The following is a 24,740-nucleotide window of genomic DNA, read 5'->3' on the forward strand; positions in this document are numbered from 1 at the left end:
CCTCTGCAGCTGCAGAAGAGGTCCATGCTTGTAGAGTCATTTAATACAAGAGTTAAATAAAAAAGGTACCAACTAAAGACTATGTTCTCTAGTACTAGGCCAGCAAGAGAGACTTACTTTGCCTTTCATGCCCCAAAACACCCACTTCAAGCTGTAACTACATATACAGTACTGGCAAAACCCTTCCAATTACCTTGTTACTGTACCTGAATGTAACTGGGAATGCACCCAGTTCACAGACACAGCTTTTGCTGTAATACCATGATAGTGCGGGCTTGGCATGATTACATCATACACATTATCTTGGCAGTTAGGCAGCAGCAGCTCCACCAACTGAGCTCAAGGCCAAGCCATCAACAGTTGTGCTGAATGCAGTTGTCTGCACATTTTTACAAAGGCTTTCCCATTTATTACGTTTGGTTTAATTTACTGCCTTTATCTTAGTGCTGTAACAACACCCCTATGCAATGTTTCTATACCCAGTAAGTTGTGAGAAAACATGCAGTAACAGGCAACAAACTCTAGCCTTGTCATGATCATTTTACAAACACGATGCTCAAAATTTTTCACTCCTGATGGAGTAAAATAGACCATGCATAATTAAGCCTGAAAACTCTGTCAGGCACATGTGTCTTAGAACCGCAGATCTGCTCAATTCTGAACTCTGGGCCTTTCAGCATGAGATCAGTTGCTACGGCACAACTCTAAGCTCTTTCTAACCTTCTCAAATAGTATACTCAGCCATTTTGAATTCTTCTCCCAACAACATTTAACTTTTTAGCCCAAAACTAGCCTACGTGTTTCAAAGATGACAACAAAAATGAACCATATGTGCCACCTTGTGAAATCCATGCATCTGGCTCTATTTGACACAACTGCCGTTCTGGTGGTGTCCCTTCTTCACTGTGTGACATCTGCCTCTTCCTTTCCTCCTCTATTCATCCTCTTCGCACAAAAAAAAGATGTAAAATAAACGTATCAGGCAAAACATGAAACAGAGCAGAAGTAAATATTGGAAGTAACTGTATTTCAACTACAGCAAAAGATTTCTTTCAAAAATAGCTGCTACCATAGTTAAAGTCTGCAAGAAACAGCACTTCTTAGGCTTTATTAAAATTATAGGATTAACACTGGGGGTGGAGTGTGTAAATTACAAAACTGATATGTTAGTTGTAGCAGTACATTTTTCTTATTTTGAAGATGAATCCCAATATGTCAGAAATTAGAGACCCGCATTTAGCTTGCATAAAATGGGACAGACAGTAGCTGAGCTGGGTCTTTGAGGAGCTGTGAGGACAAGTTCACCTAGCTCATTTTTTAGAGGAAGAGAGGCTTTCTGGAGGCCATGCCTCTGAACCGTGCATTAAACAAGTTGCTTTCCATATCCATCAGCCTCTCAAAAGCTTCAGTAGCCCGGATGAACTAAAAACTTCTCCCCACATCTTCAGAGCCACATCCACCTTCAAACACAAGACAACAGCAGAAGAAATCCATTGAATGTTCGCAAAACAACGATCACAGACAGTAAGACACACAATAGCGTCCTTGCAGATTCAGAAGCAGAAAAAAGAATATATAGTAACATCTCTCTTTTCCCTGCCCTCACCACCGCCCCCAAAAGTAAATCACACAGCCATGTATAGTCCTGCACAGTGGCTTTAATACGCTGCGTGATTAAAGGTGACGATGATGACTACAGGCCATACTATGCATCTTTAGAGGGTTTTCAATTCAACACTGAGGGGCCAAATGGGGCTACTGTGTATCTAAAATATTTTACTCTGATTAAAGGTGTAATTATATAGTTAGTCATAATAGCTGCCATACTTAAAAGAAACCCACCTCTCCTTCAGGGGAAGGGAAGGGAATTATGCTACTTTATTCATCCAAACACACTCTCAGTTAAATTCAAATACAACATGTGGACTAGATAAATACAGTGACACACAACCACAAACACTTAGTAATCCAAGATAGAACAAGGCGATGAATCTTTTAACCTGTAATCTTCGCAAAGGGAAACTAAATCTTATGATTAAGAGTTCTGTCATATCTGTGCAGGTATCAGTGGAGGCTGTGTGTTTTCTTCTCAACTGTCATAAGAAATTCATGCTGTTTTTAGGGCCTAAACATGAGCAAAGACACTGCAAACATGGGGTCTGACACAGAGCTTAAGACCTGTAGTTGTTTATACGGTTAGTGCATAACTTCTGTGGATATCCACATACATGTTGCACAGAGGGGTAGGCTGGCACTAAGAATCTTATTCAGCACAAACAAAACAGAAATCTTTTCCTTCTCTTCTCACTGTATTTTCAACCCTGCAACAGATTTGCTCCGTTTTTGTCACCTTCAGCAAATCATCACTCCAGGTCCACAGGAATAATCATTTTTGTCTAGGAGGGGTTTCCTTGGCTTAGGTCACCTTTTACAGAAAAGGAGTTGATCTCAAACAGCCACTACTATTGATGTATAAGAAAAGATGAGGGAAGGTAATTTCTGTATATAGCTATACCTTTTAAACTAATGCTTCTGGTTACACAGGAGAGAGGGTGGAAAAGAAAACACACAATAGACAAGCTTTAGTTTTTCACCAGTTTTTTACTGACACTCAAAGTCCATGTTTAACACCACTGAAGCCGTTTAGAGAACCTTCCCCAGCAAGTGCTACCTGGAGACCCTCCAGGAGGTTCAGTTTCCTGAGGAGAAACTCAGACAAAACACAGACCTAGTTCACTTGAACCTGAAGGAAGGGAGGCAGGGTCTACGCAACATCTTGAGCCACCGCAGTCCCAGCCCCCAAATGAAACAACAGAACCAGGTTGGATAAAAGAAACATCACATTTCAAGGGGGAAGGGGGGGGGGAAAAAGGGGGGGGGGGGGGAAGGGCAGGAGATACAGGAGAAGAAAATCGTCATCCTTGCCAGTAAAGTTTCCAGTTATCCGCATGGACACTTGTACGCTCTCTGGAAACTCTCCTTCTGGAATAAAATATTTAGAGCATTTGGTGTGCATTCAACAGCTCTGAACAGATCTACTGAGTTTTACTGCTTAACCTTCCTCCTCTTCCCCTTTTATTTTTTCAGCATTGGTGTTAGAATTTTGAAATATTCTATAGTTCAACAACTGAACGTACATTCCCCATTCTAATCGCTTGACGAGGGAGAAGGCTGACCAGGACCAAGCCGAGGCACCACATTCCACATAATCTGTTAGATAACAGAAGTATAAATCATCTTTATACGTGCACAGTTTTTAATCACCATCCTTTGCCCAACATAGCTCAGTGGTCAAGTCCCAAGAACAATTTTATGAGTCCTGTCATCTCCGTTTTTTTCCAAGCATTCTCTCAAGTGATCCCGTAGTTCCATTGCTGCACCTCCCTTGAGCTTTCTGTATCTTTTACAATGCTATCTGCTATTCTTTACGTTTTTACACACTTGATAATAGAGGGAAGAAAACATCATTGAAATATACAAGAAAATTTTATCTTGCATCAACAGAACTATACAAGAATAACAAAAATACAGATCAAGATATGCTATAAGCAATAAAATTACAAAACACCACATACAATAGTTTTATGGGAAAGAAGGATGGGAAAAAATTCTTTTCCAGATTTCACACCATTTCCTTCCCCCCACACAAATTCCCCACCCAATTTGGGTGAGGTAGGAAGCAAGAGAGTTTTTTATTTCTTTTAAATTTGCCCTGAAACATACTTTAAGTAATTGCAAGTGAGTGACACCTAGTGATGAACACAGATCTGATCATCCTCCACTCTCCCACACAGAGAAGATAAGCCAGCAAGCACCGACAGGTAACTCAGGAGTGGGTGTTGAATCATGGGAACCTGACACTACTATGTTTCTCTCCCTTAAAAGCCAAACATCAAGTGAGCCAAGACCTAGAAACATAGTGCACAGCTAAAAAGAATAAAAATAAAATGGCTAATATGTCCAAATAAGAGACGGTTAAAACAGATCTAAATCATGACCTATAAATTCACTTCTCCATTCTCTTTAAAACTAATCACCTCCCTCTGGAAACACCAAGTTTTCCCAGAGACCTCATTCTTAATTAAAAATATATATCCCAGAAGCAAACGGGAAGAATGGGTTTCTCATCAGATACTAAAATATCAACAGTTGTCTTAGAGACCACTTAGTGATGTCTCTGGCGTTACAACTGCTATCCTGTTGTAAGGATTTTATGAGCTTGTCAAAGACTCTTATTTTGCCAGTAGTTCCAAAATTATTGCTCACAGAGCAGTTACTGGAACTCAAGGGGAGGGGAGGGGATCTAGTGTGATTTCTGGTAGGGTTACAGGAAGGAAAAGTATGCTACTATGCAAAGTAGCAACAACACAGTCCCCTGAAAGGGAAGCTGGAATAAAGAGACCAAGAAAACTGGTCTGACTTTTCAACACCATGACATGGGACAATCCTGTACATGTGAAGCTCACCCTGAAGAAGAGATTTCTTTACTTAATGCATTTTTAAGAGCAGTCCAAAGCTCCAGGGCTAAGAGAGCACAACACCAAATCCTGTAGGAAAGGAAAGTGATTAACCTAGCACAGCCATTGCCGCTTTCACGGACTATGTGCCCTTTCATCTATTTTTGTCACTAGCAGGATTTTGTCACTGGAAGCTCAAAAGTAGCTCCTGCTTTAAAGACACAAAGTATACACCGTGATTAAAAGCCATCACAAGGACAGGAGTGAAAAAAATAATAAAAATCAGTGGGCAGAGAAAAGAAAACACTTAAATACATGCTACAACTTGAGGACCTTGTTCTGCTCAGTAAACCCATGGCCATCTCCTTTTCTCTCCTCACAGACTCATGCAAGGTCGGGCTTTTTTTTTTTTTTTTTTTTTAATCCTTCCGCAAACATTAAAGAAAATTCAAAAGCCTGTAAAATGTAAAGCCCTGAAATCCCAAGCTCTTCGGAAAACTAACGCAACAGAGCCACCTACCATGCGAAGGCAGGACTGACAGGGCTCAAGCAGCAAGAGCTGCCACTGAAACTTATTTGAATGAACTTGACCCAGGTTGGCAGCCGGCCAGCACCCTACGTCACCCCGTGACTTAACAGAACACAGTGTTCCTGGCACCCGCACAAAAATGTGTTGAAATCCACGCTGGAGAGAGAGAGAGAAAAAAGTCAGTGTATGTTTCAAATTAATAAAGGAAAATGGTAATGAAAAGGTAATAAAACACAAAGGCAGCATTAGATATTTTTAAATGTATCCGCTGCATTTTTCCCGATTTATTCGTATCGTTTGGTGTTCCCTCGTGCACCAGAAGCTCGGTGCATGGGCAGTTCTCCCCAGGATGAGCCCTTCCCTGTCTAAATCCCATCCCACGCGCTCTCCCTCTCACCTCTATCCATGCCCTACCTGGAAAATTCCAGTGCAGCGCTCAGCCAGGCAATGAGGGCAGACACTGGCTGCTGCGCCAGGGCTGCCCCTGACTCACTTCCTCGCCCAGCCCTCATGCAGAGGCGACGCGGCGGGCATCTCATGCAATTCTTCTATAGGGGATGATCGGTTATACAGTTATGTCATTCACAAATGCGTTATGGTAACACTCTGTCATGAGATGAAAAGCAAACAAGTAGAAGGAGGACAGGCAAAATAAACTTAATGAACCATGAACTTGATGTACTTCCTCCATATACCATATGGCTATTATCTCCCTTTTCCGCATTTCCTCCCTCTGGGACTCCCCCTCTTTCTCTCCAAAGCCTAGCCTCAAGCCCCTTTTCCTCCTCTTGTCTGTCACCTCTTCTCTCTCTGATGTCCTATCCTCCTCTTCAGTGACTGATCAAGACATTTGACACTCGTAGTGCAGGATCAAAACCAGCTCACAGATACCTGCCAAGAGGGCTTTCCCTAGTCACCTATTCAGGGCCCATACCTGCCACCTGCAACCCCACCAGTGTCCTGACGGCGCAAGCCTCCAGCAACGCCTTCCAGCCAGGCCATCAGCCATGACGACAGGAAGATGGATCCAGTTTCATCCTCATCACCTTCTGCACACACATCCTCAGCCTAGCATGCAGGCCATGTGGTTAGAGGGATATACAGGAGACTGCAAGGCAAATGTGCTCCCTACCTGGACAGCCCACTGAAGCTGCTTCCACCATTTCAGTGCAAACCTGAAAAGCTACATCAGTTAATAGCTGATCCAGTGTTCCACCACCCTTCATCCGTCAGCTGAAAGATGACATTTTTGTCTAGTTACAGATTCTCTAATCAGACACGCAACACATGCATCTAGGAGATGATCCGCATCTCTGGCCAGTCCTTCCACCATCAGGAGCCTGTGTTATACATGAAAGTTGCATGGATTATTTTTCACCTTGACTATTACATACCGCAAGCTACTATTATGACTATAGAAATAAACTATCTGCTAACCAAAGAGACAATAAAACTCATATAGAAAGCAATTAGGTCCTTTTAGTAGTCCCTGTTTAGTATCACAGAAAATCCTTTCAAAAGTCCTTTACTTCCAACCAGAACCCTGCTTATGCCTTTCAAATTAAAACAGTATTAGCTCCAATACTATAACAGTGGGGAAAATAATTGCTTTAACGCCCTAAGGATGAAAAAAAATAAGGAGAAAGAAGTCATGTGTTTGATGTTTTGTGGATATATTTTTTTGATGCTCAAAATGCCATTTTCCGAGTAACTGCATCCTAAATCAAAAAAATCCAGGGAGATACAAAAAATACAATTCTTACACTGTTTTCTTTTGCCTCTCTGTGGGATACACCAAGGAGACATTCACATATGGAAAAAACTCCACAAATGTTGATCAGGACAAACTAGAGAATGGGACTACTTGAAGAACTAATAATTTAAAAGCTCTCTATAAACAATTAACGATCATTTGACACAACCATGTATAAGTGAAAATTTTCACAGAGCAAGAGAAACAACAGTGGAGGTAATAATTTCTAATCTCGTCTTTGCATGGTCAGCCTCCAGATCAAAGAGGGCACCTAAATAAGTAGCAGAGATAAAGTGAATTCAGAGTTACGGAAGTTACAGGAAGAAAAGGCATTCAAATAAGAAATACAGAGACTGCTGATGACACAGATGACAGGGAATTCATATCAAGACATGTAAATTTCCAACAACATGCCTTGACTTGATAGGTTATCTTTAAAAATCCCTACAGAAGGAGCAGTTCATATTTATTCAATGAAGATGGGCTGGTATTCACACCGTATGCATCTAACGTCAAAGCAGTTACCTGCCTATTCCCCTCCAAGCACAGCCAGAAACACTACTCCTGCAGCGGAGATGGGGGGAAGATTTTCACAGAAGAGGGAAGCTCTTTGGTAGTCTCACGTTTACAAAGGAGTTTACTGGGTTGTCAAAGAGAAAAAAAACTCCACAGTGATCCCCATACAACATGCTTTGAATACACACAATTAAATTTGTCACAAAATTATAGATGAGTTCTCTGCCAAACTTTGAAAGCCTGCCCCAGTACCCTCGCCTCTTTCCTAATTGGGCTTGGCAAGGAGCACCAAGATACTGTTAAGTCTGAAAGTTTGCTCGAGAACCAGATCCACAGGTTAGAGAAGTTTTCTCGAGCCGCTCCCAGCTGGCTACTGGGCAAACCACAGGGAGACTGCCAGAGCCTCCAAGGAGGGCAAAGTTGAGGGCAGGATGTGACACACTTACCGCAATCATGCAGGCTACTTGTCTTCCTAACACGCAGCGTGGCTTACAGCCTCTAAGCAAATGCACAGGACTATTAGCTCAAACAGGGTGAGATTAATTTTTTATTTTATTGTTAAAGTATGTATTCAATAAGATTGTTTGTTCTTACACCCTTCAAGACTGTGAATGGGATGTTTAAAAAAAAAAAAAAAAGGAAAAAAGAGTTGTGATCTCTTACAATTAAAAGATAAAGCAACGAGTCCTCATATTTTGTAGCTGAACACAAAAGCCAGCAAGGCCTGTGCTCCATTGCCCTTCTCCTAAACCACCTCATCTCTCTGGAACAGGAAGTATTTCAGTTTGTTAAGTCCTGGAATATTTTCATTTGCGGTTTAGGGCATCTCAAGTGATTGGATGCAATTAGCTGCACCAGGACCAAACCCAGAGTAACACATTCCCTGACTTTAGTACATACTGTTTGAATTAAAAACATAGCATGCTGCAATTGAAAGTTTTATTTAACATACAAAAGAAAACCCCACCTATCCACCAATAATTTTAATGGTAAAGCCCCATTTTCAAAGCACAGTTGAATCCTGAGCCATGAATGCATCTCTAACCATCTTTAACTATATACATATGAAAGCAACCACAACAGCACACAGCTACAGCTAGTTACATACCTGCCAGGCAGGAAAAAAAAAAAAATCTAGGTGAGAGGAATACTTTTATTTTCTTAAATACAACACCGTTTGTCAATTTAAAAGACGGAAGATTATACCAGGCAGGTCACCCTCCTTAAAAACAAGTGTAAACAAGACTCACATACTGAAGCACAGCAATACCTTGTAGCTCCGTTAACATGTCAAGTTATTCATTTGAGAGTTGGGTCATTTGCTAATAAAGGAAAGAGCACTTACTGCCAGTAATGTTGCAGAACCTGACAATCTAACACATTTGCCTACCTTCTCCTCCCCCCTTTTCAAACATAGTTAAAATAGCCGTTTACAGGGTCAGAGGAAAGAATCTAGGACAGATCCATAACAACAGAGAGTCGTGAGTGCAGAAGCAACAAAAACATGACTTCAGAGGAGCAGGAAGTGCAATAGCACATGAGAGATACAATCACATCCATAGGTGAGTAAAACCAGGATAATGCCAGAATTAGGTTAGCATTGCGTTTGAGCTTCAGGAATATTCAAAGTCAAGGCATTTTAATTCTATTGCTGTTTTATAACACCTGATCTGTCAGTCCTTAACACTTTGGTCTGAAAATGACTTATTACCAGATGAAAAGCACAGAAAATAGGTGAAAGGAAAAAACATCTAGCTACCTATGGGACAACACAACCGGATTTACGTGATCTGTGGTTACAATAAATGCAGACAGAGGCAGACAAATTGCACCCATCTGACTATGCATACAAAACTCAAGACCTTTCAATTTATTAAATATAAGTTATTACTGTTTGCAGCGAAGGAGATGGTGTTCATTGCCAGCTACATATGGGAACATATTTCTAGATACTTGTTTTTATTTTTACCAATTCCAGCTTATGGTTGGGGGCGGGGGAGAGGAGGGTGTTTTCTTTTTCAAAAGCTAGTGCAGGTTGATGTATTTTTCTAAAAACAAATGCACACATTTGTAGTACTGACCACATTTTAACCACAGTAACTATGTCATACAACCCATCAGGCTTCTGGATTCTACAGAGTTTCATAATGTTAAAACAGATTTGCACTTGTATTTTATTTAAATAAAATTTCAAGACTGTTTCTTCAGTCTTAATTTCATTCTCACTTTTTGTTAATTCCTTTATATCCGTAACTATCACCTTCTTCACTTTAGTTTTATGCTTCCGTTTCATTATGCACTAGTTTGCCTTAGTTTGTCCTCTGTGTGGTTTTTAAGAGTTTTAGCAAGTATTGATTTTCCACAGTACAATTTCCTCTCTTTACAACGCTACATAGTTAAACTCATAAAACCAAACAAAAGAATTCCTTTCTAACTTTTCCAGCATTGTTTGTTTATATTTCTACGCATACAATTAGTCTAGTTTTATCTAGCAAAAATAAAAGCATTATTCTTTTTAGAAACTGAACATACTGGGACTAATGCCTGCCAGAGAGATTGAGGCACCAGGTATGACGTTTCAGTTTCGCTAAACAGAAGTAACCTATCAGATTCACTCTGCATTTTAGATGTAAACAACAAACCAGAACTTCCTTTTGCTTTAATCCCATAAACATTGGCATAATGCCACATAAGATAACATGCTAACCAGACTCTGGAAGCTGAGGACTTAAATGCACAATAAAGCAGCAATTAAAAAATTGTGGAGATCAAGGAAACAAAGTAAGAACAGCAAGAACAAGTCAGGCCAGAGACTTGTTGAACTCAGCATCCTATCTGGGACAGTGGCCTATATGAGATGCATAAAGCAAAGAAGAAGTACAAAGCAAGTGAATACCTCTTCCCTGATGCACTTCTCCACAGTGAAGTGACTTGCAACTCCAGAACTTCCCAAGGGAGCATAATTTGACTTATTAGCTTAATGGATTTTTCTCCAGAAAAAACTGTCCAATCACTTTTAAACCAAACTCTGCAGAAGTCTGGTAATATTGTACAACTTCTTAATATTTTTAGTGTCAGCAAAGAAAGTAATTGGAAGGGACCACAGGTGGGTCACCAGCCATAGGCTTCCAATCTAGACACTGGTTTATTATTGCTGCAACACCTAAAGAAGCCTCAGAAAAGTTAAGGAGTGTTATGCTGAGACCTGTACCAAAACATGCAAAAAGAAGTGGCGACTTCTGTTCAATGACTTTGTGCCAGCTAAAGAGCCTGAGCAATGAAGTGCATTTTAAAAAAGTCATAGTGCTGGAGGAAAAAACACATTGAAAGATACTTTTCTTGCAGTTAAACCCTACAATACTACCAAGACTTGGGGATCTCCTTCAGAACATTTCATCCATTCATTCATTCCAGTTCATTCCAGTTCAGGAAGACACATAAGCTACATTATCATCTTCTTTCTTCTTTTTAGAAGTGGAGCATAGCGCTGCTAACAAGCAGATGGAGAATTTTTACGATCTACTGGCTGCAAATCTCATAAAAATTAAATCCATTTGCTGTTCTTCCATTTAAAATACGCATGGTAACAAAGCAACAGAAATTAGCATTCAGTGGTCTCTTAAATCATCCCTCCCTGCTCAAAATGTGAAAATAAACCACCACACATTATATCACCAGTAGTCTTACTTTTTCAGCTCTGTGATGACGACAAGGATCATGACTGTGTCAAAGCCGAATGATTATTGTCTACATTATTACTTCTGACTGTTCAGAGTGTCTGGAGCATGCAAGGCAGATAGAAAACTTCCACCACCACTTTCCAAAATGCTTACAAATTAATTGATGGCAATTAAGTAACAGCTGAGTAGCATTAAAAAACCCCATGCAATTAGCACGCAGTGAATTTAAAAAATTTTGCTTCTTCACAACCAAATTTTTGAAGTCACGATCCACAAGCAACTGCTGCATTAAACATGCAGAAATGCCAACCTGAGAATGCTCAAGGTAGTTGCGAATTTATACATACAACAAAAAATTATGTGGAGTACTTTATAATAATATAGTACGACTTCCACCCCCTCTTAAATCTCACTGTCATTCTTGTCTTCAAAAAGTGACTTGCACCACATAAGTGTGGCATAGAAGTTACGTTGCCTTCCAATACTATACAAAATCATAGTCTGATTTTCCTTTCCATCATTTCCCCAATTATTTCTTCCACTTAGCTCCCAACACAATGAACTATGATGATGTTAACTAACTTCAATATTTATACTCAGCATCCACAATGGGAACCGAGGAGATATGTGCAATATTTTTCACTTAGACTCATATACGGAAGTGATGAATCAACTCAGCATTTTCATTATCAACAAAAGTGATGCATTCACCTTTTTTTGTAATTTTTTTTTTTTTTTTAAACATTGAAGAAACTAAACCAGATGTTTTCCTGGACCTAGTCTCTCCTCTGAGCTCATAAGATTTAAGAAGCCATCAATATGTACAGGAACCATTTATCTAAAATTGTAAAGCCATGTAAGAAAAGAATTCTCTGCCCTGTTCTGATACCCAGTTACCTACTTTTTCCCTCCACAACTCCTGTGGTTAGTGCTAAGTTTTTAACAATTAAATGCTCTTACAGAAAAGAAAAGCAATCACAGAATCTTTCAATTATAAGTAATGTAAGCCACAAGTCAAAAATAATGTAAGAAACAAATCTAGTTCTACTGTTTGCATGGCAAAATAAATGTCGAACATGAGACTCAAGTGCCTCTAAAGGTTAAAAAGTAGATGGGAATAATCACCCTCCTGCATTTTTTTCAGACTTGTAAAAACACTGATTTTGTTGTTGTTTATACTGACAATCTTATCTGCTGTCTGGCTCATTGTTTTTTAGGCATGTGAAAGTGGCAATTATGTCCTATTTTATTTCCTCATCCTAAATTTGTACCCTTTGAAAAGTCTACATAACCTGGTATTTTTTTAATCCAACCTTCCCCCACGAACTAGGTAAGAGAACACCACATCTCCTTCTCTCCTCCTCCTCCAATAACTACAGGCTGAGGCTGATGACAAAGTTTCTTAGTGCAAAGAGCTGCCTTGACCCTTCCTTTCTAAAGCAGTAAGTAAAGGCCATACAAAACCTCTTATATCCTCTGAATGCACCACAAGTATCTTACATTATAAGGATGATCCTGTTGAGTTGTGTAAAGGAGGAACACATTAGCCAAAGCTCACCATCGGTCAAGTTTCCTGGTATACAGCTACATAATCTGGTTTTACAAGCAGCTCTGTAAAACTGTTACATTACTGTCTGTAATATTGTTAATTCTTTTCTCTGTACATGTCTGCAAAGATCAGAGTGAAAGGAAATATGACGCTATATCTACAATTGCCACAACCAAAAGGTCTTTTTTCTAATTCTGTCTTAAATACACAATGCATTATTAGACTGGGGTATCCACCCCCACAAAATGCCTGGAGACCATGAACTTAAATTGGTTCAGAAAGGTTCTGAGCTAGCTACTGAAGGATAAAACTCACAATGTCTCTCAGACTTAATAATCTCAACGCAACTTCTGGCGCAGAAAGCACCTAAACTTCAATACAGATTTTCCTTCTCCCGTTGCACAATGTTTAACATAGCCTTGCACTTTTCTCCCAATACTATTGTAATTCAGGACCTGAGCTAGATGAACCTTCAATATAATAATCCTGTGTCATCAGTTTATGAATAACACATTATTTATTACTTTAGCGTTATGCACCTATTTCCAACTTTAGCCCACACCATTATACGCTCATGCATTCACATATATGCTCTGAAAGGGAGCTGCAATTACCCTGCTTACCCCAGAAAGAAAGTTCAGTACTGTGGATTTATACTATTTATTCTTTTTATACTGCTAGTTATACTGTTCTCCCAGTCCAGAAGATCCTGAAGCGTTTCATATTCTAGACAAATCACTTTATTACTGGAACATACCAGATTCACAATGAAACTCAGCAACATCGATTTTTTTTTTTAATTTCATGATGCTTAAATGTACTTCAACAAATGCATATGTTTAAAAAAAGAAAACCATAGTGCTTTTCCAATTAGTCATAAAAATGAAAGATTTCAATTAAAAAAAGAAAAACAAACAAAAACCCAAAAACTTACCTTTGCACTTCTCCCTCACCCAATCAAGCAAGTTAAAGAAACTTAGTCTGTGAAGTCTGTCACCAGCTCACTCCAGGGAAGCTAAATCCTTCTCTAGGCAAGTCTGGCTACAGCCATCACCCTCTACAAAATCTACGCTGTCTCAAAGGCTCCTCTCCATCCCTATGTCTGTTCAGAAAGCTTTATTAAAAACATGAGGTAAGCATAAACTAGACTACATGAAAAAACACCCTGCAGAAGCCACACAGAGCAGCAGGTGGTAGAGAACTAGAGCTACAAAGGGTACCCACTGCATTGCACCAAGTGGAGACACATTTGCAACATCATCTTGTGGTATGTGACTTCTCAGTTGCTCTGCAGAGAAAGCACTGAGGGTGGCGACGGAAAGAGGACAAAATTCCTACATGCTGAAAAGCCCACAGCACACAAACATGGGAACAGCTGTAGGGGAATCTACCAAGGATCATTCTAGCCCCTTACTTTTGTCTCCAACAATGATTAATGTCAGATGTTTAGGGAAGAGTTTCAAACAGGACAAGCATGTGGCAATGCTGCCACAGAACAGTCTCCCTGATTCCAGTTTGTGGCTTCAACTAGAGGCAAGATCTTTGTACTTAATCCTTAACAGATTTGTCTTCCATGAGTTTGTCCAATTAGTTTTGAACCCATGGCATCTTTCAGCATCCATATCATCCTGTGGCAAGGAGCTCTGCAGCTCATGGTGGGATGAATAAACTCCTTTTTAATGTTGAATCAACCTGCTAGGTTCACTTGATGTCTCCTAGCTGTATAGAGTACCTACTCATTTCGTTTACTTCTTTCTATCTATTTGTGATTCACGGGTTTCTTTCATATCCTCTCCGCAGCAATCTCTTTTTGAGGCTGAAGGTTTCTATTCTGCAGAATTTTTCTCATGCAGAAAACATCCCATATATCTGATCACGCTTACCAACTTGCTCTGAAGCTTTTCTAGTTCCACTGCACCTTTTTTTTTTGTGAATGGGAGGATCCAAACTACTATCCACAAGTACAGTTGATCTGCACACTTAATGGATTTTTAAAGTTGCAGTGTTTTTAGCAGCTTTTCAGAGTATTTAAACCCCAACACAAGCCTCAACCCTTCTCATCCATGACTACTGTAGGTCAGGATGAAGCTGCTCTGCCCATCGTGTTTGCCTTCACAAGCAGACAGTTCCAGTCTGCTTTTCTCACTTAGCTTCAATAGTCCCTTTCCCATGCACATGAAGGTGTCAAGGTGTCTGCAAAACACCAAAAAGTAATTTCCTCTCAGAAGCATCAAACTTACCAGCAGCCCCCCCAGGATTCCTACACAGGGTGAACCAGGCTTTCCTACACCAGTGTAATGATGAGAAAAATACACGTAGAGAAACAAGAGTTGTGTGCAGAACACTGGAGGCTGTCACAATAGCACTGCACTGGCAAGACACCTGATGTGAGGAGCTGCTGCAGCCACCATTTCTGAAGAGTTGCAACCAGATGAGAGTTTTTGGTGGCACAGAACTAAATAGTTGTATTAGGTAAGTGAAAACCGGTGAACTGAGACCGAGCAACAACCAGGTGAGGGTGAATGGGGACAAGTGGGTGAAATAGTGACCATGCTGGGAAGAGGAGACAGAGTGGGAGGAGAATGAGTGGGACTGAGTCAAAAAGTATGCCACTGTGCTGGGACTGAGCCGTGAATCAACAGCCAGCTGCAACAGCTTCTTCATGTGTCCAGGAAGTGGGAATAATAAAGCTGGGCTGAAGTTGTGAGTAGTGGGAGAGATATCGTACGAACTAACAATTTATGAGCATATTTCCAGAGACACCGAGGACAGACAAAGACAAAACCATCAAGGAGTCAAGGCTGCCGCCCTGGTCTGAAGGCAAATAGCAATATGCTAAAGGGAAAAAAAAAGTGTGGGAGAAGGGTTGGATGCAGCTGGCATATACATGAGAGTGTGCTAACAGATTCCTGCAGAGCAGGCACAATCCTCTTTAACATGTTACGGTTACGGAGTTCTAGCCCATCGCTACAGACCATCTCCACAGAAAGGGTTAATCAGTCACCAGGGTTATTAGTCTGGAATGTAAGTGTCCTGATAACAAAAGAACTGTAAATCTGAATTGTCATCTACCGATGATTCAGACATTTGTACAGAAACTGTTTATCACAAAGCAAGAGCAACAGAACATGACACAGACCCTGCCAAACTGGATATGAGAGACATTGGGATTTCACCCCACCCCAGTCCCATTTCACTGTTCCCAAGAAAGTCAACCCCCCGCCCAACAAAAGTTCCCACCTCCAAATTTCTTAAGTTTTATTACAAACATTCTCAGTTTTATTCCATTTGTTCTACCCCCATTTACGCCTCTCTCATCTATCCAACACACTTCCACATTGTGATGGGAGCCAGCAACAACTGTCCTGCTCCCTATACCATACCACCAAACTTCATTCTTTCCAAGCAAAAGATACAGTGGCATGACTTTAAAAAAAACCCACAAAACAAAACAAAAACCCCACATAGCTGCCTTCTTCCATGCGAGATAAAAACAAGCACAGATATACAAGAGCTTCATCCATTAAAGAGAGGGAGAAACACACTGGAAAAACCTCAGGAGTTTTTAATAACCTCGAGGTTAATATAGAATAGTTTCTAAACTTTGGTCTTCCTGTGTTTTCTAAGGTATTCTAAATTTATTTCCCGATCTTCACAATTCAGTAGATTCTACAAAGAGCTGGTATACACTAAACCTTACCACCAAAGGAACAGTTCTGTTTTGGTAAAAAGTGACAATGAACTCATAAGAAGATGAAGTCTAAATACAGGGATAGTTGGATGATTTTGGTACACCTCATGCTTTACTTGTTCTACCAGGAATCGGATGATCTTGGACATTTAAATATCTTACTTTCACTTAATAGCCATTCTATAAGCGGTATTACACACGCATTTTTTTCCAGATAGCTGGGTATATGTCTGTCCTGTATTGCTGCCACAAACCCCTAGACCAGTAAGGTTCACTTGTGAAAAGATGCAAGCTGCACTAGGTACCTTGAAAGGACAAGAAATGTTTTCTCCACCACTGGATGCAACAAACATGCCTGGTAGTAAAAGAGCATTTTACTTTCCCTGATGTATTCGGGCCTTCGCCTAACGCTACAAACTGGCATGATGAGTGACAGAACCAGCTACTAAAAGATCATAATATTATTTTTAAAACAAAGTGACAACCCACAAGAAAGATTGAACCAAAGGCTTTTAGAGTATTCAAGCCATTAGCCAATCTATTCTGTTCAGGTCTCCTTCCAGAACTGCAGTATTTAGACAGCACATGTATCAGAATAAGAAATTAAGACTGGTCCTATGTATTCCACTAAAACTTCTCTTCCACCATTTCCTTCAAAAAGGGCTTCAAACAAATTCAAACCAATCTCTCCTCCAATTTGGCCTGAGGAGTCCTGAGACAGTTTGGAAGACAAAATTAGACAAATCAAAACCCAGCAGCTTTCTCACTGTCCTCATGGCTCTTTGCAGAGCGCAAAACTATTAGCAAATTATCCATAATGGCAAACAACAGAGAGCCTCATCAGAGGTGGGGAAAAAAGTAAGACAAAAGCCTTCAACTTCCTATTAATGTTGTTAGCTCCCCTAGCTTCATCCTTTCTCTCCTTTCAGAGGAGAGCACTGCACTCCCAGCAGTGCATGCTCTGCTCTTTCCTGTAGCCTCTTCTGCTGTAGCACCAGGCAGGCTACCAACAGGAGATAAACAACACCACCTTTCTTTGCTTCACCTCTTGAGATGGAGGTCAGGGCAAACTGACAGGGCAAACATATACTGCTTTGCTTCTCCCTAGTACCTCTGAAGACCCTCTGCCGTGCTGCAAAGAGAGCCACGTTGCTGAGAGGTGCCAAGCCTGAGGAAATGCAGATGTCTCCTGCGGCATGCAGCCGCAGGAAAACTAACAGGCCACTTGAATCTTGTTTAAAACACCAGGCAAATGTGGGGAGGAGGAGGGGAAGACAGCAAAGAGGGGGGCATTTGATATGTGGATGCCAAGATAGCAATGCTGTCAGCTGCACTTAAAGTTGTTGCTCTCCAGAGCTGTGCAAGAAAGAACACGGGGCTCAGCTGAAGCCTTAAGTTAAACAAAGCAGAGGGGCTGGATTAGCGTGCACAAACAGCCCAGTGCTTCAAACAACATACAAATACAGTCTGGGAATGACAGCACAAGGCAGCAAGGTCTAAAGTCTGTTTATGTCACTGTCGTAGCTCCTGAGATCCATCAGATTTTGTACACCCAGGATGTGGTACACAGGAGTCTCTGTTATACTTACTTAATAAGACATTCAGGGAATTTCACAAACTAAGCACAAAGAAGTACAGCTACCTCAGTGACACTCTGGATCACCTACAAGAGCGTACGCACATACATGCAAGCACCTGTAAGTATGACTACTGTAATCCAAGAAACTTCCTTCAAAATGGCCACCATGGACTTCCAACATTTTTACACCACTGAAAAGACACTTAATGAGTGTCAAGACACTCATATGACTGACTGCATCATTCTTGAGGAGGATAATGAGCCAATTCAGCTACATTGAGATTTGAACTCCTGTTTCTCAGAATTATAAAGAAAAGTCTTCCCAAGATACTTTAAACCATCAAAGCAAGGAACATCTGAGCCAGTTAGGTATTAGCTGGACCAATATCTTTGTTCCCGATTTAAAATTAATGGCATCATTGTTTAACCGGAGACTTCAGAGAAGCTAGTTATAATACAGACAGCGACAGCTCACCCGGAAACATACTGTTTCCTATTCTGATAATCTGAGCAAATCATGGAAACAGAAAGTTGGGGGGGGGGAACTATTGTCTGTGACTAAGGAAAAAAGCTTCAAGGCTTCATTTCTGGATCAGAAGATGCAGAGACATCCCTGCAGATGGGATGTAGCAGAAAGCAGCTGGTGCACAAGTTCAGTTTTGTCCAGTAGTTCAGGTATAAATCATTCCACCTTGCTGATACGAACGCAAAAGGCATCTGTTTCTGTACCACTATTGACTTGCAGTCTTTTTATCAATAGGTCTTGCCTAAAAAGCCCACCTGAAGAGCCCTGCTAGAAGAGACCAGTTCTACCCAGAAAAGTAAAGTTCCAGTTTTCGGGGAGACAGGGAGGAGAGAGGCAGGGAAGGAAGACGGATGTTGCCCAGACTGGTTATGCTGTCTCCATCCTTAGAGTTTTCCAAGATCCAACTGGATAAAGCCCTAAGCAACCTTGTCTGACCTTGCACCTGAGCCTGCTTTGTGCAGGTTGAACTGGAGACATTCTGAAGTCCCTTCCAACCTGAATTATTCCATGAAGTACACATTTAGAAATAATAGTAAGCTTGTGGGTATTCTTGTATATATTGTAATAAGCTTCCTTTGGTAATGGACTGACAAAAATAAGCGCTTGCAATAACATGGTCGTGTCATCACCCTTTATCAGTGTTAAGTCATCAGTCTGACAGGATGACACAAATTCCATTTGCCATAATAATGATTGCCTACCTTGAGATAACCTACTTTAAATTCTGTTACACAACAATAGTTCTAGACTCAATTCTAATTACTAAGCCAATGATAGTTATAATTACCATTATAATGGATGAAGAGAGCAAGGACATAAAAGCAGGCCCAGAAATAACAGCAAAATCTTGGCCTACTCATCTTTTAAGTGATCTCTTCAGAATTTCACTAGGTATGTTGAATCCCCCTCAATGTAATACCACAGAAGGACAGAGTTTGGGGTTTTTTAAAAGCAAAGTTAAGACAGTAATAAATCCATGAACTAAGCAACTGAGTGAACCTTATTTTGACAGATAAGAAGGCCTCAGGTAAAAAGACATATACCTACATACATCCATGAGCAGGAAGGACTTCTCAAATAACATGTTCTTCTCTCAGGGAAAACCCCAAAATTAACCTTTTGCACAACATTACAATGATTTTTGCACAAGATTCAACAACATCACATCAGCTAGCCCACTGTCAGGGCACACAGACCGCATCACAATAGAGAGCTGAGAACACGGTGGTGATCCATTTAACAGAGTTTTGAAACATATAAAATATAGCAATTCTCTTTTCCAATTGTCTGTCATCATACAGCAAGATACTTTGGGGATATTACCATTCTATATGTATTTAAAAGAAACAAGCTCTTAACCATCTGGTTTTTTGATGAATTTTCAGCCAAATTAGAAGTTAAGATCAGCAGACAAGCTTATTAGTGTGCTCTGCAATAGAGAGGGTCTGCTATAACCAGTTAAGCTTTATTAATGCTGCATAGCAAGTACAGACAACTATCTAATTCCTACACATTACCAATATAAAGGGTGAAGAATTCTCCTCACACCATGCTGGGATTAATCTCAGTTGCCTTGCATATAAAGCAAGTAAATCTGGCAACCCATCAGAAACTGATAAGTAGATTTAACACATGGGACAAAAAGAAAAGACCATACTCTGTAAGATACCAAAATTATATACTCCATAAAAACGCTGGCCTACTTTAAGGGATTAAGTTACAGGAACTGTTTTAAGGAGGGATCTCAGTATGGAAGATGATGCTACTCAGTGCACAGGGCCAGAGAAAGTTCCCAGTTTAGGACGTAGTATGGCAGGAGACGTGAATTCACCTACAAGAGCACTAGATTTCATTTAATCCCTAGCCTTAAAATATTTAGAAGTTGAAAATAATTCAGAGATGAACAATTCTTATAAAATAAGAAACTTATTTATAAGTTATATAAAATGAAATATAAACTTCAGCTCATGAGACAAGGTCTCTGCACAAGTCAGGCAAAAAGTAGTCATTACCAATGCACAAAAATATGTTAGATCAATTCTGAGGTGATTACATGGTGCTCTTCTGGAAAACATGTATGCTGAAAAATTAACTTTAATGGTTAATCGTTATTTTAGCACCATAGTCTCCAAGAAAAAGGTCAACTAGGCATCCATCACAGACAACTGAAAGCAGAGGTACTCTCAGAATAAAACCATCTGGGATCAGGCCTTGCTGGATCTTTGTCCTGCACCACCTAAGCAAAAATTCAACCAGTTATACGTCAAAGGAAAGTTAACAATTAAAAAATAACTCTCCCATCCCCTAAAAATATACAAAGGAAAGTAAACCATTACCACGTCATACCTTGCACATGTTTTCTTCAAAAATTCTGAATTGAACCGAAACCAAAAATTAGCTAACAGCTGCTCAACACACGACCAGCTTCAACTTGCCTTCCTCATTATCCTCTATCAAGCAGCTTTACACGTCAGAGGTGGCTAGTTGATAGGAAAGACACAGCACAGGGACTTGGAACATAAACTGAATCGGGACTGTAGCTTTATACCCTACAGATAAGCAAGAGTTTTATCTTCATACCAAAATAATACATGAACTCTTTCTACGTAGTTAATTATCACTGAATAGAAGTAATTTTCAAATTAGATCTATTGGTATATAAAGGGGGAAAAAAAGCCATGAAGTTATTCATCTTTTGAGATTTCCCATTAGAAACCCAGTACACTCCTACCATGGGTAAATACTATCACAAAGATATTTTGGCAGCAATCCTAAACCTCCAGAACCTCTTGGTATTTGGTGTATTTTGAAGTGGGGTAAAATAAATTTCATGGTCTTTTGATTATCCACACACTCCATTAGGTTCCAGAGATTTAGTAAATACCACAAAAATGATGATGTATCAACATTTGGCTTTTTTCCCTTCCCCCACCGTGAACTAGGCCACAAAATTAACAGGCCTTTTTAAATAGTACTTATACAGCCAATGACCTCCTATAGCGAACACTGCTTTTCTATTCTCTCTTGGAAACCTCTCAAACAGCTTGCCTGCAATTTTTTCTAGGAAAACAGCACATCCCAAGTAAAGCAAAACAAAGACTGCAACAGGCACAGTGATCGCTCTGGGGATTTACCCTCCTGCATACACCAAATTCCCAGAAGAAAGTTTACTGGTGAGGCTGACCACCCATGAAAATTCCCACAGCATGGCACTCCAACTGGGAAGGGGGAAGAGGAAATCTGCAGAGGCATCCTCAGATTCCCAATGTACCCACATCTTTTGTAGTAGCATAACTATTCTGGTTAGGGTTAAAAACTTTTTATTACAGTATGGTTGCATCTGAAAAAGCCTTCTCATGAGCACCATCTACTAATACAAACACGTCTCACAACATTTATCCAACTCTCCATCTACGCTGGGGTAAGTCACACTGGTATAATAAAGGCAGAACAACTTTTACTGCTTGCATAAATCCCAGTTCTGTTTTCCCAGGTTTATGCAGGTGCGGTCTGTTCTGATGCTGCTGCCCAGGACTTGAGCTATTTTAAATCAATTCTTCACGAACCTGAAAAATACTTGACTAACCCTTGCTGAACTCTGAGCTACAGATGCTAAACTGCTACTGACACCCATATGAAAGCCGGGTCACACGTGTCGCCACAGCAGCTGGCATGCTGCCATGCGCTACGTCCAGACCCACTTTATTCACCCTCCGGCCGCAGCATGGCAGCGTCTCTGGAAAGGCGGCAGGGCCCTGCTGTGGGACTGATTCACTGGGAAACTGGCAACAGCTCTTCCTCCGGGAGCAGAACTCACTGTCATACTCCATATTCTCTCCCGCTCATTTTAATACAGAATCGATACATAAATTTAAATCAGTTTTAGTAAGGCTTTAAACCGCTTCGGTAACAGCCTTCCCCGTCCTCGGCCGAAGCCTGTCCCGCTTCCCTCCCTCGTCCGCAGGCGGTGGCACAGCTTCAGCCTGCGTGCCAGGGCCGGCCCCGGCGCCCTCCCCGCCGCCGGCAGAGCAGCCGCCGGAGGGCCGCACCCGCGGGAGGCGGCGGCCGGATCGGCAGGCGGGGCCGGGGCCGCGCAGCCCGGGCCTGCGGCGCCCTCTGCCGGAGCCCCGCCGGGAGGGCCTGGCCGCGGCCCCGGAAGCCCAGCGCCGCCCGACGGAGCGGGCTGCGGGCCGGAGCGTGTGCACTCAGCGGCTTCAGCGCCTCCGGCGGCGCCGGCAGCTAAGCCTCGCTGCGCCGGGGCTGCCCGAGCAAGACTCCCCGGACCCTCCCCTCGTCCAGCCGAATTTCCCCTGCTGCCAGATGACCGCTGCCCCTTGCCCTCTCGCTGGGCTCCTCTGAGAAGGGTCAGAGCCCTCCTCGGCCTTCTTCAGGCCAGGCAAACCTAGTCCCTCCACTCTCCCCATGCGTGCCAGCCTCAGCCGGCTGGGCAGCCCGGCTGTTAGCCTCTCCCTTGCATCCCGGGGAGCACTGGGGCTGGCTGGTGAGGCGCTTGTGGATGCAGCCTGCCTCCAGCACCAGAGGCTAAATGTTAACTTTGCCTAGGATAGTGTCAAATCTGGAGTCTTTTAATACAAGTCATTTCACTGTAAGATATTAAATAAAGATCAAAATTTCTGCCATTTATTCTACAGTTGATACAGCATGCCTTCTTTATAAATAAAGTTACATTTTCTACAGTAAAAAAAAAAAAACCAAAACAAAAAACCAACACTACCAAATCTTAGCTGATAAGATTCAATATTTACTGCTGTCCCTTTCCTGAGCTCTGCAATCCTCATCACTGAAAAGGGAGTCCTGTAATTAGTCCCTTACCCTCATCATCACTCTCAGAACACGCTCTGTTCACAATACCTGGATTTTATATAGTCAAGGTCTCAAAGTACTGAGGAGAAATAGGTAACGGTCTCACCCACCACATTACAGGAAATTTGGACATCAACTTGCTACAGGCAGCCAGGGGCTGTAGAGAATCCAGATCATCACATCTCTGGTGAGAAACCTACCCACTTGATCACTTTTTATGCACACATTGAAATACAAGAAATTCCATTTAAACATAAGAACAAGCTTCTTCACTGTGAGGGTGACTAAGCACTGGCACAGGTTGCCCAGAGAGGTTGTGGAGTCCCCATCCTTAGAGATACTCAAAACCCAACCGGACATAGCCCTGAGCAACCAGCTCCAGCTGACCCTGCTTTGAGCAGAGGGGTTTGACTAGATGATCTCCAGAGATGCCTTCCTGCCTCAGTCATCCCATGATTCAGTGACCACGCTACCAAGCTCTACGTGTGGGGCACTGCTTGGTTTTGAGGTTTGGCAGTTGGAGAAAATGCCTTGAAATTCTTGTGTACAGAATTCCTTCTGGAGAGATAAGGTAAGCAAAACCCTCACATTCCTCCAAATTAAATGCAATCAAATATGAATACACTCCATAATTACAGCAGAAGCTTTTTTTTTCCTTAAGCTTGAAACAGTTTCTCACCTTACAAAGCTCATCATTCTCCTCTTTGACAGGCAGAGAATTAAGATTTGTGCAAGAGTCCGAGTCTGATATCTCCAGTGAGCTGTCATCTTTTTCTGCTCCATCGCACCTATCAGTGGAATCGCTATCCTTCTCCCAATCAATGAACTCTGATTCATCTAAAATAAAATATTTGTAAAACAAGTTTTTCTTAATCACCATATATTATTCATAAGCATGGAGTCAGAGTAATACTACGGTTATCCTGAACTTGGGGAAAAAAATGCAACGTTATTTTTTATGTATGTTCAACTGATCTTTATGTTTAACTATTTTGTAATCATGTCTCTCATAAAAGCTAAATCCTACTAGCAGACAATCTTCTGTGAAGAAAGATATAAAAACCACATAGAAAAAAAAGATTTCAAAGTACTGCCCACAAAGAGGCAGTATGTTTAACTGCTTAGGTAGGTAGGGTTTTTTTAGTTTAGTTATTGTTAGTTTTCCTAGGGTTTAGTTAGGGGGTTTTTTGCCCAGTTGTGTCGGATTTTCCAAACGCGCTTGTTCAGAATTAACTATTCTAAGCAAATACCTCAGACGGTGACCTGGAACAGCTGAAAATTTGGTGTAAGTTAACATCTGCTATTCGTGGTAACCCTCACAGAGAAATGAAAAAGCTAGTTGAAATGGTCACATCTTAAAACACCATGCCTAAATACACAGGTCTGCAAATCAAACCTCTAGCACATCAGACAGAGGATTGTTTAGGATAAATTAATAGGAACAGGCACAAGAAAAGACGGAGTTTTTTCAAAAAACCCACAACAAAATGGCAATAAACAAAGAGATGCAGACAGAGATACAGAACTGTTCTTCCACCATCCTCATGACCAGATGGTATTTAATGCAACTCCAGAAGTCCACTGATGCCTCCGAGGATCTGCTGAAGGCAGTGGAAGCCTGAGCTGCTGTAGCAGC

General features: G+C 41.2%; 1 protein-coding gene across 1 annotated transcript in view; it reads right to left on the reverse strand.

Moving 5' to 3' along the window:
• SPIDR (scaffold protein involved in DNA repair) overlaps nt 1-24,740 on the reverse strand; it is a 204,624-nt gene that overhangs the window by 167,165 nt on the left and 12,719 nt on the right. The window contains 1 exon segment of the mRNA XM_050892140.1: nt 23,784-23,941. Within this exon segment, the coding sequence (XP_050748097.1) occupies nt 23,784-23,941 (158 nt within the window).

This window comes from Gymnogyps californianus, chromosome 2 (assembly GCF_018139145.2).
Source record: "Gymnogyps californianus isolate 813 chromosome 2, ASM1813914v2, whole genome shotgun sequence".
Taxonomy (NCBI): Eukaryota; Metazoa; Chordata; class Aves; order Accipitriformes; family Cathartidae; genus Gymnogyps; species Gymnogyps californianus.